The sequence below is a fragment of the Prionailurus bengalensis genome, chromosome X (assembly GCF_016509475.1).
Source record: "Prionailurus bengalensis isolate Pbe53 chromosome X, Fcat_Pben_1.1_paternal_pri, whole genome shotgun sequence".
Taxonomy (NCBI): Eukaryota; Metazoa; Chordata; class Mammalia; order Carnivora; family Felidae; genus Prionailurus; species Prionailurus bengalensis.
The window spans coordinates 20787961-20801173 of record NC_057361.1 but is presented as its reverse complement, the minus strand read 5'-3'; the positions used below and the strand labels follow the sequence as shown (position 1 = coordinate 20801173).

The following is a 13213-nucleotide window of genomic DNA, read 5'->3' as shown; positions in this document are numbered from 1 at the left end:
TATGTGTTGGCCTGGCATGGGGTAGGGAACTGGTTCTTGCTTATCTTTCATTGTATGGTATCGGACCTGCTCAGCCATCATCTGTGGCGACGAAGCCCCCCATCATAGCCTTCTGACATCCGGCCACATCTCCATTTGGCCTGTCCTTGCCACAGCCTCTGCTACAGGATCCCATCCCTATGCTCTGGGTGTGCCGCCCAGCAGTCATGCAGATTTTAAATCTCCGCTACCTTCAGTGTTTCTCCAGAGGGCCCCTGGGAACTTTACAAATGTCTTCCCTAATCTACTGGACAGCTGTGGGAGGGGCCATGTCAGTCCTGCCTGACGCGCCCATGTAAGGAATGCTCTACTGAGGCCTCCCCATGTTGGCATGGGGTCTCTGGGAGACCATTTTCTCCCAGAGTTCCTGAAGGTGAATGGGGTACCAGCCCCTCTGGTCTGGGCTGTCTAATGGGTTCACTTGCCTGTCCCTGACCCTGGGGTTTGACTTTGAGTGGGGGCAAGGGACAGGCCCCACTCACATTTTCTCACTTCCATCCTTCCCCTCTTTATCCCTCTCCGGGTTCTTTCCCCTCGATCTCAGGAGGGGCTTTTCCTCTGCCTGGAGGGTAAGACGCTGCCACGTGGTGAATTGCATGTTTTCCCCACTCCAAGGCTTACAGGAAAACACTCCTCACTCTGAGTCCACTCAGCCTCTGCTTCTTAATAATGAAAGGGGCACTTTCTGGGATTTAGAAAACCTTTTTTTTGTAGTCCTCAAAGCATGGCTCTTTCAAGTGAAAGCCTTACCTTTCAAAACAGTTCTTTTTGAAACGAGCCTTCAAAAGAGCCCATTTCAGAAGTCAGAAGCTGAACGCCTTCTCCTGTATTCTCAGCTGCAGCTTCTTTCCCCTGAGATAATGGAGGTCTCCCTGTCAGTGCCAACAGGACCTCAGGACAGACATCATCCCCAGAAATGAACACGACATTGGATAATATTTCACAAAATTATTCTGTTACCTATAATATACTTAGTCTTCCTGATGGTGTGTTCGTTGGTTCAAACCCTTTTGGGGCCAGCTGGGGAAGCTCCATGCACCCCACACCAGGGCTGGTAGTCAGGTCTGTGCTGTGTTCTCAGAAAGGCCTCCCCCTGGCGGTGGTCAGGAGCATTGGGTAAGAACAAGAGGCCTGACACTCACATGCCAGTCTTGTCTTGTTTATAAGAAGTTCCAAGAAGGAAACCCCATATGCTTCAGACTTGGAAGGCTGCTGAGGAACATGGCAGGGGTAGGAGGGGAGAAGGTGCGGAGAAACTGGCTGATGAATCAGTTGTAAGGAGGTGGGTTATGGCATAGGGAGGTTATTACCTTTTTAAGTCTTTGGAAGATCTGAGCTATGAGCCAGCTACTCCTTCCCTACAATCGCCATGAAGGACCTGGTATAGACCAGAGCTTGTCAAATGTAAATGTGACTACAGATCCCCACAAGATCTCTCTCTGTCCCTCTTTTTTCTTCTTTTTTCTCTTTTCTCTTTCTTCTCTCTCTCTCTCTCCCTCCTCCCCTCTTCTTTCCTCCTTCCTTTCCTTTCTTATTTTCCTCCTTTCTTTTCTTTTCTTTTCTCTTCTCTCCCTCCCTCCCTCCCTTCCTGTACAGTTAACATACAATGTTATATACAATCAGAAAGACCAATACCATATGATTTCACTCATAGGTGGAATTTAAGAAACAAAATAGAGGGACATATGGGAAGGTGGGTGAAGAGAAGAGAGGAAAACAAACCACAAGAGACTCTTAATGATAGAGAACAAACTGTGGGTGATGGAGGGAGGTGGGTGGGAGATGAGCTAGATGGGTGATGGGTAGTAAGGAGGGCACTTGTGATGAGCGCTGGGTGTTGTAAGTGATGAATCACAAATTCTACTCCTGAAACCAATACTGCACTGTATGTTAACTAAAATCAAAATTAAAAAAATAGAGTGTTAGTTTCAGGTTTACAATATAGCGATTCAGTAATTCTGTACATGACTCAGTGCTCATCATCATAAGTGTACTCTTAATCCCCATCACCTGTTTCACCTATCCCCTCACCCACCTCCCCTCTGGTAACTATCAGTTTTCTATAGTTAAGAGTCTATTTCTTGGTTTGTCTGTCTCTCTTTTTCCACCCCCTTGGCTCATTTGTCCGTTTCTTAAATTCCACATATGAGTGAAATCATATGGTATTTGTCTTTCTTTGACTAATTTCGCTTGGCATTATACCCTCTAGATCCATCCATGTCATTGCAAATGGCAAGATTTCATTTTTTTTATAGCTAAGTAGTATCCCATTGTACATATATACCACATCTTCTTTATCCATTCATCTATCAGTGGACACTTAGGTTGCTCTACATCTTGGCTCTCGTAAATAATGCTGCAGTAAACATAGGGGTGCGTATATCTTTTTGAATGAGAGTTTTCGTATTTTTTGGGTAAATACCTCGTAGTGCAATTACTGGATCCTAGGGTAATTGTGTTTTTAATTTTTTGAGGAACCTCCATAGCCTTTTTCACAGTGGCTGCCCCAGTTTGCATTCCTACCAACAGTGCATGAGGGTTCCTTTTCCTCCACATCCTTACCAACATTTGTTGTTTCGTGTGTATTTGATTTTAGCCATTCTGACAGATGTGAGGTGGTGTCTTATTGTGGTTTTGATATGCATTTCCCTGGTAATGAGTGATGCTGCATATCTTTTCACATGCCTTCATGTCTTCTGCCCATTTTTAATTGGATTATTTATTTTTTGGTGTTGAGTTGTATAAGTTCTTTATATGTTTTGGATACTAACCCCTAATGGGATAGGTCATTTACAAATATCTGCTCCCAATCAGTAGGTTGTCCTTTTGTTTTGTTGGTTTGTTTCCTTTGCTGTGCAGAACCTTTGTAATACACCCAATAGTTTTCTTTTGCTTTTGTTTTCCTTGCCTTAGGAGACATTCTGACAGATCTTTTTAAATGCAGATTTGGATTTGGTAGGTCTAGCAGGACCTAAGATCCCCATTTCTTTTTTTTTTAATGTTTATTTTTGAGAGAGAGAGACCGAGTGTGAGCGGAGGAGGGGCAGAGAGAGAGAGAGAGAGAGAGAGAGAGAGAGAGAATCAGAAGCAGGCGCCAGGCTCTGAGCTGTCAGCACAGAGCCCGACACAGGACTCAAACCTACATAACGTGAGATCATGACATGAGCTGAAGCCAGACACCCAGTTGACTGAGCCACCCAGGTGCCGCTAAGATCCCCATTTCTTTTTTATTTATTAAAAAAACTTTTTTAATGTTTACTTTTGAGAGAGAATGTGAGCGGGGGAGGGGCAGAGAAAGGGAGACACAGAATCCAAAGCAGGCTCCAGGATCTGAGCTATCAGCTATCAGTGCAGGTCTCCAACTCACGAACCATGAGATCATGACCTGAGCTGAAGTTGGACGCTTAACCGACTGAGCCACCCAGGTGCCCTAAGATCCCCATTTCTAACGAGCTCCCAGGTTGGTAGATACAGTAAGTCCATAGACCTCACTCAGAGTAGCAAGAATCTAGACCAGGTATCTGGTTCACCCAGGGTTACTTCCAGGGTGAATTGAATCAACATTTCCTGGGGTGATAGCTTCTCACCTATGTTGGAGAGTGAAAACATGCATTTGGTCGTGGTTTCATTTCTTGGTGAGTAGCCTCTAGTGAGCTAAGAAAAAGTTGCATTCCTGATTTTAGGGCATAGGAACAGGCCCAATAATTTCCTGACTCAAAGCAATGGAGCACCCTATTGTTGCATAACAAATTAGGAGCCACTTTATTTTGCTCGTGATTTCGTAGGGCAGAATTTCAGCCAGGGCTTGGCTGGGTGGTTCTTGCTTGGGGTCTCTCCAATGGTTGTACTCCGCTGTGGGCTTGGGCTGTAGTCATCTGAAGGCCCACTTGGGCTGGAGGTCCCAGGTGGTGCTCTTGTATGGCTGGCAGTGGGTGGTCTTTTGTCAGCAAGGAGCTCAGCTGGGGTTGACACTGTCGCGCCTACCTGTGGCCTCTCTGTGTTGCATGGGCTTCTCAAAAGCATGGTGGCTGGGTTCCAAGAATGTGCGTCCTAAGAGGAAGCATTTGGAGAGTTAGCAATCTCGACAGAAGCCTCAAGGCTTCTTTGGCCCTGGCCTTGGAGGTCAGCCAGCGTCACTTCTACCACATTCTCTTGGTTACAAGCAAGTCACTCAGGCCAGCTCAGATTCCAGGGGAAGGGGACTGTGCCCATATTTAATCTACCCTAATTCCCATCTTCGCATTGAGTAGTCAGGTGGTATTCTACTTGGCCTGGGAGCACGGGCATAAGACTCTGCGTGACTTGACGTACGCCCAGGGCCATTGATCTGTTCTGCCGATTCCTCACCAAGGGAGAGCCGTAGGAAAGAAGGCCCGAGTATTCACGGTGAGGGAAAGATGCTCGGAAATGGCCCAGGCATCCGCATGTGGCATTTGCATTCTAATTGAGGTCTATTTTGAAAGGCAAAAGTCACTTTAAATGAAGCCAGAGATATAGAGGGCATGAATTAAACTTTACAGCACTCTGCTTTGCTTGTCGGAACTACATGTCAAAACCCTCCAGCAAAGCTGGATGAAAGGATGGAGCTTAAGTGAAGTAGGCTGTCAGGTCCACGGTCCTCATCATCCTGCTAATATTGCCTACTACTGTCGAAAGTTTCCTTCATGAACATGTGCTTGGCTGCTTCTTAAAATAGCTCCATAACCAAACACTGCAATTCGGGAAAGCACGATAAAAAAGGTTCTCTGATCATGCTCATTACTGAATATTTTTAGCAGAGCACTAATTAGGATTTGGAGGAAGCTGGGTGCCTCATTATGTCAGCAGAGGGCTTGGCTTCTTTCAGAGACGTACCTCCCCACCAGCCAAAGCAAGTCTGTCCCCGCCCTAAACCTTCGGTAACTCAGCCACAGAGACCTCGCTCTGTGGCTTCACAGAAAGGGTGAGCTCATGTCACCAGTGTCTCATTGACTTGCTAAAATCTGCTAGTAACTAGAAATCTTCTTAACATGTCACCAGGCAGCAGGGGTGTGGGAAAAGCGTCTGCCTGCTGACAGATGGGACATAGCGCTCCCCAGAAAGCTCCCTGCTCCGCCCACCAAGGTGGGGATGTTGTCTTGGCCCCCCAGCTTGGGACCACTCAGTGCTCCCCGCCCACCAGAGCCCCCTGCGCAGCTGGTCACTTGGGTGCTATTTATATTCATGTGTTTGGATGTTCGTGTCCTCTGCCTTCCATTGGTTTTCTGCGTTGGAGTCCTTATTCTCAGAAAGTGATAAAAGAAGTTTTGGGCGTAGTAGTAAACCCCAGCTCTGTCTTTGAGCCACAGAATATTAGAAGCCCGGTGCTTTGTCTCAAACGTCAGCAGTGCCAGCCTGCTGCTGATACTGTGAATGTACACATGATATCAAAAGAGAGCTCAAAGAGACACCTTAGGAGGGGCCAGAAGACTGAAAAGTTCATCAGTGTCAATAGAATCAAAGAGAACTGGATTTGGAAAGGCACTCAGAGATCAATGTTCATCTAGTCAGCTCTTCAGCAAATATTCTTACAGTGCCTGCTTGTCACTCAGTGCTGAGAATATAGAGGAGATTAAGACAGGAGTTCTTTCCCTCATGTAGCTTGTTGTCAAGTAGGGAAGGCAGTTATAGAATAAGCTGTTTTCTACAGACTTTGGAATATGTGAAGGGAGAGAAAGAAAGCCTGAAGAGCCAGTCTGGGGGTTAAGAGATTGCTTCGAGGAAGTGATGCTAACGGTGAAACCCAGGGGATGACAGGGGGTCAGCTGAGTAGAGAGCACGTGTGTGGCAGAGTGAGGGGATGGGGCCAGCCCTCTCAGGACACCAAAGCCCAGTGTCGGGGGCTCAGGCAGGTCTACTTTGTCACACAGCTCTACAGAATCCAGTGAGAATGGTGCCCCCTATTGGCAGTGTAGTCCAGGGGCCTTGGCTCAGACAATGAAGTGGGGGAGAGGGTCTGAGATGGGACTGGAGAGCATGGCGGGGAGCAGAGATAAAGGAAACTGGCACAGAGCCAGGGTAAGGGTTTAGAGGTGATTACTCAGGACTCTAGAAAGCCACCGAAGGCTGTTGGGCTGCCGCCTGGTATGTGTTTTGGAAGGCTGCTCTGTGGCTCTTGCCATGTGACAAGTGGATTGAGGGCACCAAAAATGACATCGCTGGAGACTGGTTTTGAGGCTCTTGCTGTAATCTTTGAACTAGATGGTGTTAGATTGGTTTAGATAATGGTGAAGAAAAGTGGGTGAGTCAGAGAGCTTTTTAGGAGGTAGGTTGGTGCCTGGAAGGAGACGGATTGGACGTAGTTGAGTGAGGGAGAGGGAGGTGGCGCAGATGATCCCAAGGCCATCTTGTCCGGCTGCCTCACTTCTCAGTTTTGGACACTGAGGTTAAGTAACTTGCCTTCTGAGGTGTGAGTCTGGCCCAAGTCTCCAAACTGAGAACCCAGTACCCTTGTCCCCAGGCCCTGTCCATCATGCTGTCCCACCCCTGAGATCTCTGAGTGGCCCTAATCACACTGGGGAGAAATATCTTAATTGCCAACATGTTTCAGTTGACAACACAAGTGTGAATATAAACCACATTCTTGTCTCGATAACATTTGTGACCTCTTGATGGGCCTGTATTTGTTCACCCAAATAGATCTCTGAGGACATTGAAGAAAGTCTCCTAGAACTTGGCATTCTCTGTGCTTATTTTTACTCAGTCCCATGTGTTCTAAATGAAAGAGTCTTGAGTAGTGAAACCACCAAGCAGAGTAGACTCTTCTTGTTTTTTTAATTTTTTTTAATGTTTATTTTTGAGAGAGAGAGAGAGAGAACGAGAACAAGTGGGGGAGGGACAGAGAGAGAGGGAGACACAGAATCTGAAGCTGGATCCAGGCTCTGAGCTGTCTGTACACAACCTGACGCGGGGCTCGAACTCATGAACCGTGAGATCATGAACTGAGCCAAAGTCGGATTCTCAACCGACTGACCACCCAGGCACCCCCAGAGTAGACTGTTCTTAGGGAGATAAAGTCATCTAGCATCCCAAGGACATGTCTTCAAATCAGAGACAACAAAATAGTACACTTTTTCATCTTTTCCTCAGTCTGATGAGATGCAGACTTCCTTAGGGAAGAAAGGAAGTTGGGCCACGATCTAATTCATTGGCTCAATTGTTAGGCTCTATTCACTTACTCGTTTCATTTGCATTTATCCAGCACCTTCCATGTGCCAGGAATGGGCACTGAGCTGAGGGCTGATAATGCAGAGATAGTCGAGGCATAATCTCTACTTTCACAATGTTCCCCTTTTGACAAGGAGGCAGGTATTTAAAATAGTTGTGTTGAGGGGCGCCTGGGTGGCTCAGTCGGTTAAGCGTCCGACTTCAGTTCAGGTCACGATCTCGCAGTCCGTGAGTTCGAGCCCCGCGTCAGGCTCTGGGCTGATGGCTCAGAGCCTGGAGCCTGCTTCCGATTCTGTGTCTTCCTCTCTCTCTGCCCCTCCCCCGTTCATGCTCTGTCTCTCTCTGTCCCAAAAATAAATAAACGTTTAAAAAAATTAAAATAAAATAGTTGTGTTGATGGAAGCCACATTTGTATCCTAGAGGTTGTGGATTCTACTCAGTGATGGCAGGAAAGGCTTCCCAGGGGCACAACCTTGAAGCTGGACCCCACAGACTAAGGAGAAGCACTGTGGCTGGTGCGAGCGGGGAAGGGGATCCAAGGCTTGGTATGAGTCAATGCCAGGTGCGTGCCCGCTGCCTCCAGGGAGCAGGTCCGGGGGGCCAAGCATGCAGTGTTGTGGCGGGAGGAAGTGTACGGAACCGGGTGTGGAACAGCCACCTGGGGCCACGTGTGAAAGCCTCCCTCACACACCCAGGAGCTGCAACTCTGTCCCGGAAAAGAGAGCTAGTAAAGAAAACAGGTCTTACTTTTTTCTTTTTATCTCCTCTTTACTATTTGAACAGGAATGTTTGTTCCAACACAGAGAACGGAAGGCATCTCAACATCAGACATTATCACCAGAATTGTCCGTGACTATGATGTTTATGCCCGACGCAACCTCCAGAGAGGGTACACAGCCAAGGAACTAAATGTCAGCTTTATAAATGTAAGTGTGCCGCCCGGTATCCTGTGACAACCGTCATGTCACACAAGCACTGCCACCATTTGTTGGATGTCTACTATATGCCATACAGTGTTCTTTTCTAAAAAGTTTTTATTTAAATTCCAGTGCCACTGTCTTCCTGATGTTTTATATTCATTGTCTCGGTTCAGTCTGCACAACGACCCAATGATGTATTCTCCCCGTTTTACAGATGGAGAAACCACTGTCCAAAGGGCTAACCTAAGTCAGCCAAAGCACGCGGTAGCGAGCTCCACATTTTATAAAGGAGTTACCTCCCTTCCCCTTGCTCCAAGCTGCCTCTTCTACTGTTCTCAGACTTGCGGGAAGGGTTTCTGGGAGATGGGCCCTCGGGAAAGGCAAGTGTTGTCTTCCCCTCAAAGGGAAGGAAGGAAGGCAAAGGCAATGAAAATCGAAACCAGAGGCAATGAATTTAAAATTTTCATTTTATGAAGGCCTTACAGATGCTCATTAGAAACCTTAACAGCCATCATCATCATCATCATCATCATCACTGTCCAGAGAAATTACAGCTGGTTAAATAAAGCCTAATGTCTTTGGCTTCCTTTTGTATTTGTGCCGTATTGTTCCCACAGAGCTGCTGTTAGTTTAATAACAGAGCAACTGTTAAAACAACTTGAAAACAACTAAAACAGGCTGTTAAAAAGCAAAGAGGGCCGGTCCAGTTGCTAAAGGTGATGTGAGTGCATCTGGACAACTCTATTTGCCCAGACTCTGAGGAGGTGATGACGTTGATTGAAACAAGAAGTCTTCCCCCATACTGAATTTTAACACCCCCCCCCCCAGAGGCGTTGTATTTTCAAGAGTGATTTTTCTACAAAAGTAGAGGCTTACAGTGATGTGCAGCCGTATGTGTCCGGCAGCTTACACAAGTCGATCATTGGGACCTTCCAGATGAGGAGGGGTTTGTTAATTGTTGATCCGTCCTTATTATTTGTGCTCACGAAGCAGGGGGCGTTGGGAGCCTAGACTGTGGCTTCACACGAGTCGGGCAACAAAATAGAAAATGTCAGGTTCAAGTGGTACCAGAGCAAGTGGCTGAAAAGAATTCTGTCGAAGTGATCATTTGGTATCTTTCAGAGAATAAAGCCCTGGTTATTTCAATAAATTAAACTGCCTGTTCTTTTAAATTGAATCCAGTCAGCCATCCAAGCATGCCAAACCGTTTCCAAAAGTTATTGCTCATTCTCTTCCAACAGCCTTTAGATAAGCCACTTAGCTCAAGGAACCGTGTAGTCGCTGTGGATGCACTCATGGCCTTGCTGTGACAGCAAGCCTGGCTGCAGCTCAGAGGGAAAATCAAATGTGCTCGATGGCATGTAGATGAATTAGAGAACCTCAGAGGTGGCAGGAAGCTGAGAGGGGCCGGTCACCCAGTTCGAGTTTCTGCATTGAGACTGGAGTAAAGCTGAGCTCAGAGGGGACCTGGCCAAGGTCCCTCAAGCAGAGTAGAGGTGGAGGCAGGGGCAGCCTCCTGCTTCGCGGCACCCATTCCTTCCGTCCCGTGCCACCCGAGAGCTGTATGTAACGCTCCTGTAGTATGTGTAGCCAAGTGACAGCACATACCTAGCTCACATCCTACCCCAAGGCTACAGTAAGCTTTAGTCCGGGAATCCTGACCTAGTTGTGCAATATTCCAAGTGTCCCCAAGAATTCCGAGATAGGAACGTTAGTCCCATGTAGTGAAGAAAAAACTTGATTGCCCCTCGGGGAGAAAATATGTCATGACTTCATGGAGGGGAAGACCCTTCGTCTCATGTTATTTTCATGGTTTTGATACTCTCGTCGGGTAACACGATTAAATGCTTATGCTGCTTAATTGTAATCCAACAGCCAACACATACTAAATTTTTACTAAATACCAGGCTTTGTGCCAAACACTTTATGTGCATAATCTTATCTAATTGTTACAGCAACTCGATGGGGATAGAGATGAAAATTACCCCCACTTAACAGATGAGGCAACCGAGGTTTAGAGGTGACCTCTGACCTGCCCAACATACAGGGCCTTTCAGGCACATAGGTATAGCATTGTTGCATTAAGGCTATAAGAAGAACAAAGTCTCAATCCAGAGAAACTATCAGAACAAAAGCCTTCTTCGTCACCAAGGAAATGGATGCAGTTCAATTAGCTTCATGAAAAATGTCATTACAATGAACATTTTAGTGCAACACATGGGTTTTAAGTCCCAGTCAGTTGCCTATTTATTCCAAACAGTACTGGTTTTAATAGTGTCCCAGTAAAACAGAATTCAGGCAGCCTGTGAGTGACCATTCTATGTACAATTCGTACTTTTGTCTAAATCCCAGGAAAATTTGGGGGGGTGTTTGCCCAATATCTACCTGTAGTAAGCAACAAACACATATTTTTGGTTCTTACATAAGCGACTTCAACTCTGACGTTTACAAGACAGGGAATATTAAAATCACTTGTATTTCATTTCACATAGCCAAGTAGACTAATGACAAATGACTTTTCTTACAAGAGATGTGCCTTCCCATCAATCTGGCCCTTGGAAATAGCAACATCCTGACTCTTTAGGTTAAGAACAAACATGAGTTGAAATAAAAAGACCATTAATGTGAATGACTGGTCTCTCTCATGCCCTTTTGGCTAAATCACTCTTTCCCCTTTAATTTTTGACCAGGAGAAGAAGTACCGCTTCCAAAACCAGGTAGACAAGATGAAGGAAAAGGTCAAGAACGTGGAGGAAAGATCAAAAGAATTTGTCAACAGAGTAGAAGAAAAAAGTCATGATCTAATTCAAAAGTGGGAAGAGAAATCAAGGGAATTCATTGGCAACTTCCTGGAGCTGTTTGGGCCTGACGGTGCATGGGTATGTAATTATTTCTCTTCACTTTCATGGAACCACTCAAGGGTGTCCCTTATCTCAGTCCAATTTGGGCATCAGCCCAAGTGGCTTCAGGTCTACATCATTTCTTTATTTAGGTTCTGCTTTATCCCTCAATTTGGCACCCCATAGCACCCGAAACCAGTTCTGGTCTCTGTTTCTATTTCTTGTTCAGACCTTGAAGCCATTTGGTAATTGTTTCACATCTGTTGCTGCAGAGGTTGGTTCTCTAGCTCATCGTGGTCTCTCAGTTGGAAATGAGGCAAAGCTTAGGGGTCAGAGTCAAGTGGGTCAGTGGTGGCATGGAATTTGTGTTGTGAGACAAAGCTAATGGGCTCTTGGATCACCCTGGGGAGGAAGGTCAAAAGAAACCTAGCAGCATCCGTCACCTTTTTTGGTCAGGAACCCTGCTCTTCCATCGGCCATAAGAGAAGAGGTAGGATTTTGCTCTGCATCTGCACTGTCATGCCCTGATTTTCCCGTCGTTTCATGGCATGTATGTGTCGGGAGAAAGTTTTAGGGGACTGAGACCATGATCTCAATCTTAAAACAGAGAAAGTGCAGAGAGTCTTGTCGAAATTCTACACACAATTCTGGGGGAACACTATGAAAAGGGAAAAGAAAATTCTGGAAACTACCTTGTATTCCACTGGTATTTCTCTTGTGCATGTACTTAGAGGTGAAGAACCAGTATTGTCAGCAGCGTTAATGGGGGTTCCATGAAATAGATCTTTCAAAGCCAACCTTCGTTTTTAAAACAAAGAGAAGTGATTCCATTTGATTTCCTTGATTTTAAGTAGCCTAGATTTCCTATTATGACATGAGAAGTCTCTAACAAAATCCACTTCAGCTTAATTATTTTATTGATGGGTTGTCACTGCTGCCTCTGTGCTCATTTGCGCTGGTTCATTATAGGATTATCTAAACGTAAAACACTCAATTAGTAATAGAAAAAGAAGAACGTTTGAGAAGGTGGAAGAGATGCTTTGCCTGAAGACTAGTGGCCTCTGCATGATTATAGACGTGGGTGTTGTGCGCCAATCGGGTCCCAGTGGCAGAGTCTGAGAGGGGCAGAGGGTTTGCAAGGGGCTGCTTGAGATTTCGAGGACTTCTATAAAGAGCTAGTAACAGTGGAGGAGCCCAGTGCTGGGTTCCTTTTCACTTCCCCTGGGCCTGTTCAAGTTTTCAGCTCAAATCAGTTTAATTTACGGGCCACGTATCCATGTCCTTGTGTACGCACAGGGCTAGGGAAGAACATGAAAACAAAGTGCAGAACCTGTTCTCTGGGATTCCATGGGATCTCTAACATCCGGTCTAAAAGTTCCATGAGTTTAGTGTGTACCCTAATAGTTCACTATCCACAACTCATTTCCAGGGGGTGGACACGCCACTGGTGGTGTTTTGTTTTGAATGAAACCAGATGGGTATTCATATGCTTACAGAGATTCAGAAATGTGTCACTGTGGAGGAGCCCTGGTGTCGTAACTCAAGGGGGTGGCTATTTTCTCCACCTGGAGTGAGCCTCGGCAAGGAAGGAATAGAATTTCATAGCAACTTGGTAGATCTTAGTCCTTTCGGGCTCCCAGTGAAGGTGAAATCATAACGGGAATTGTCCTAGAGGAGTCTGGTGACAGCACGCCACGGTGATTTTTAAGAAATGAAATCCAGCTTTGAGTCTAGAGGTTTTTCTTTTTAAAACTTGCTATTAGTGTCAAAACTGTTATTAACATTAATTTACCATATCAGCCAGACTTAGACATTGCTTTTTTTCTGTTGACATTAAAAGTACAGGAATAGTTACAAGGATGTTAAACGCCAAGATAAGTAATTTGCTTTTCATGAATATGCTATTATTATAATAATTCTTTATTTGTGGGTTTGGGACTGGAACTCATTTCTTAAAATAGAGGATGTGTATTACCTGCAAAGATGGTACTGTTACAAATAACCCAAACTTAGAAAAGCACGAAATAGAAGGATTTAAAGTACAAAATTCGGCACAACAGAATTGGTGTGAGGTATAACGTGTAGCTTTTTATAGTGGGTATTCCATAAATGTGTGCGGATTTAATGGATGCATGGACCTATACACAGAACCTTCTAGCATCTGCAAAGGAGATGGTGAGGTATAATTCTCCATATTCCTATCTATATTGATATCAATATCATATATAT

General features: G+C 45.5%; 1 protein-coding gene across 8 annotated transcripts in view; it reads left to right on the top strand.

The window, feature by feature from the left end:
* PCYT1B (phosphate cytidylyltransferase 1B, choline) overlaps positions 1–13213 on the top strand; it is a 131188-nt gene that overhangs the window by 83736 nt on the left and 34239 nt on the right. For all 8 annotated transcript variants that reach the window (XM_043571485.1, XM_043571488.1, XM_043571486.1 and 5 more), the window contains 2 exons: positions 8008–8150; positions 10835–11023. In XM_043571485.1, coding sequence (XP_043427420.1) covers positions 8008–8150; positions 10835–11023 — 332 coding nt within the window. The remainder of the gene's footprint in view (positions 1–8007; positions 8151–10834; positions 11024–13213) is intronic.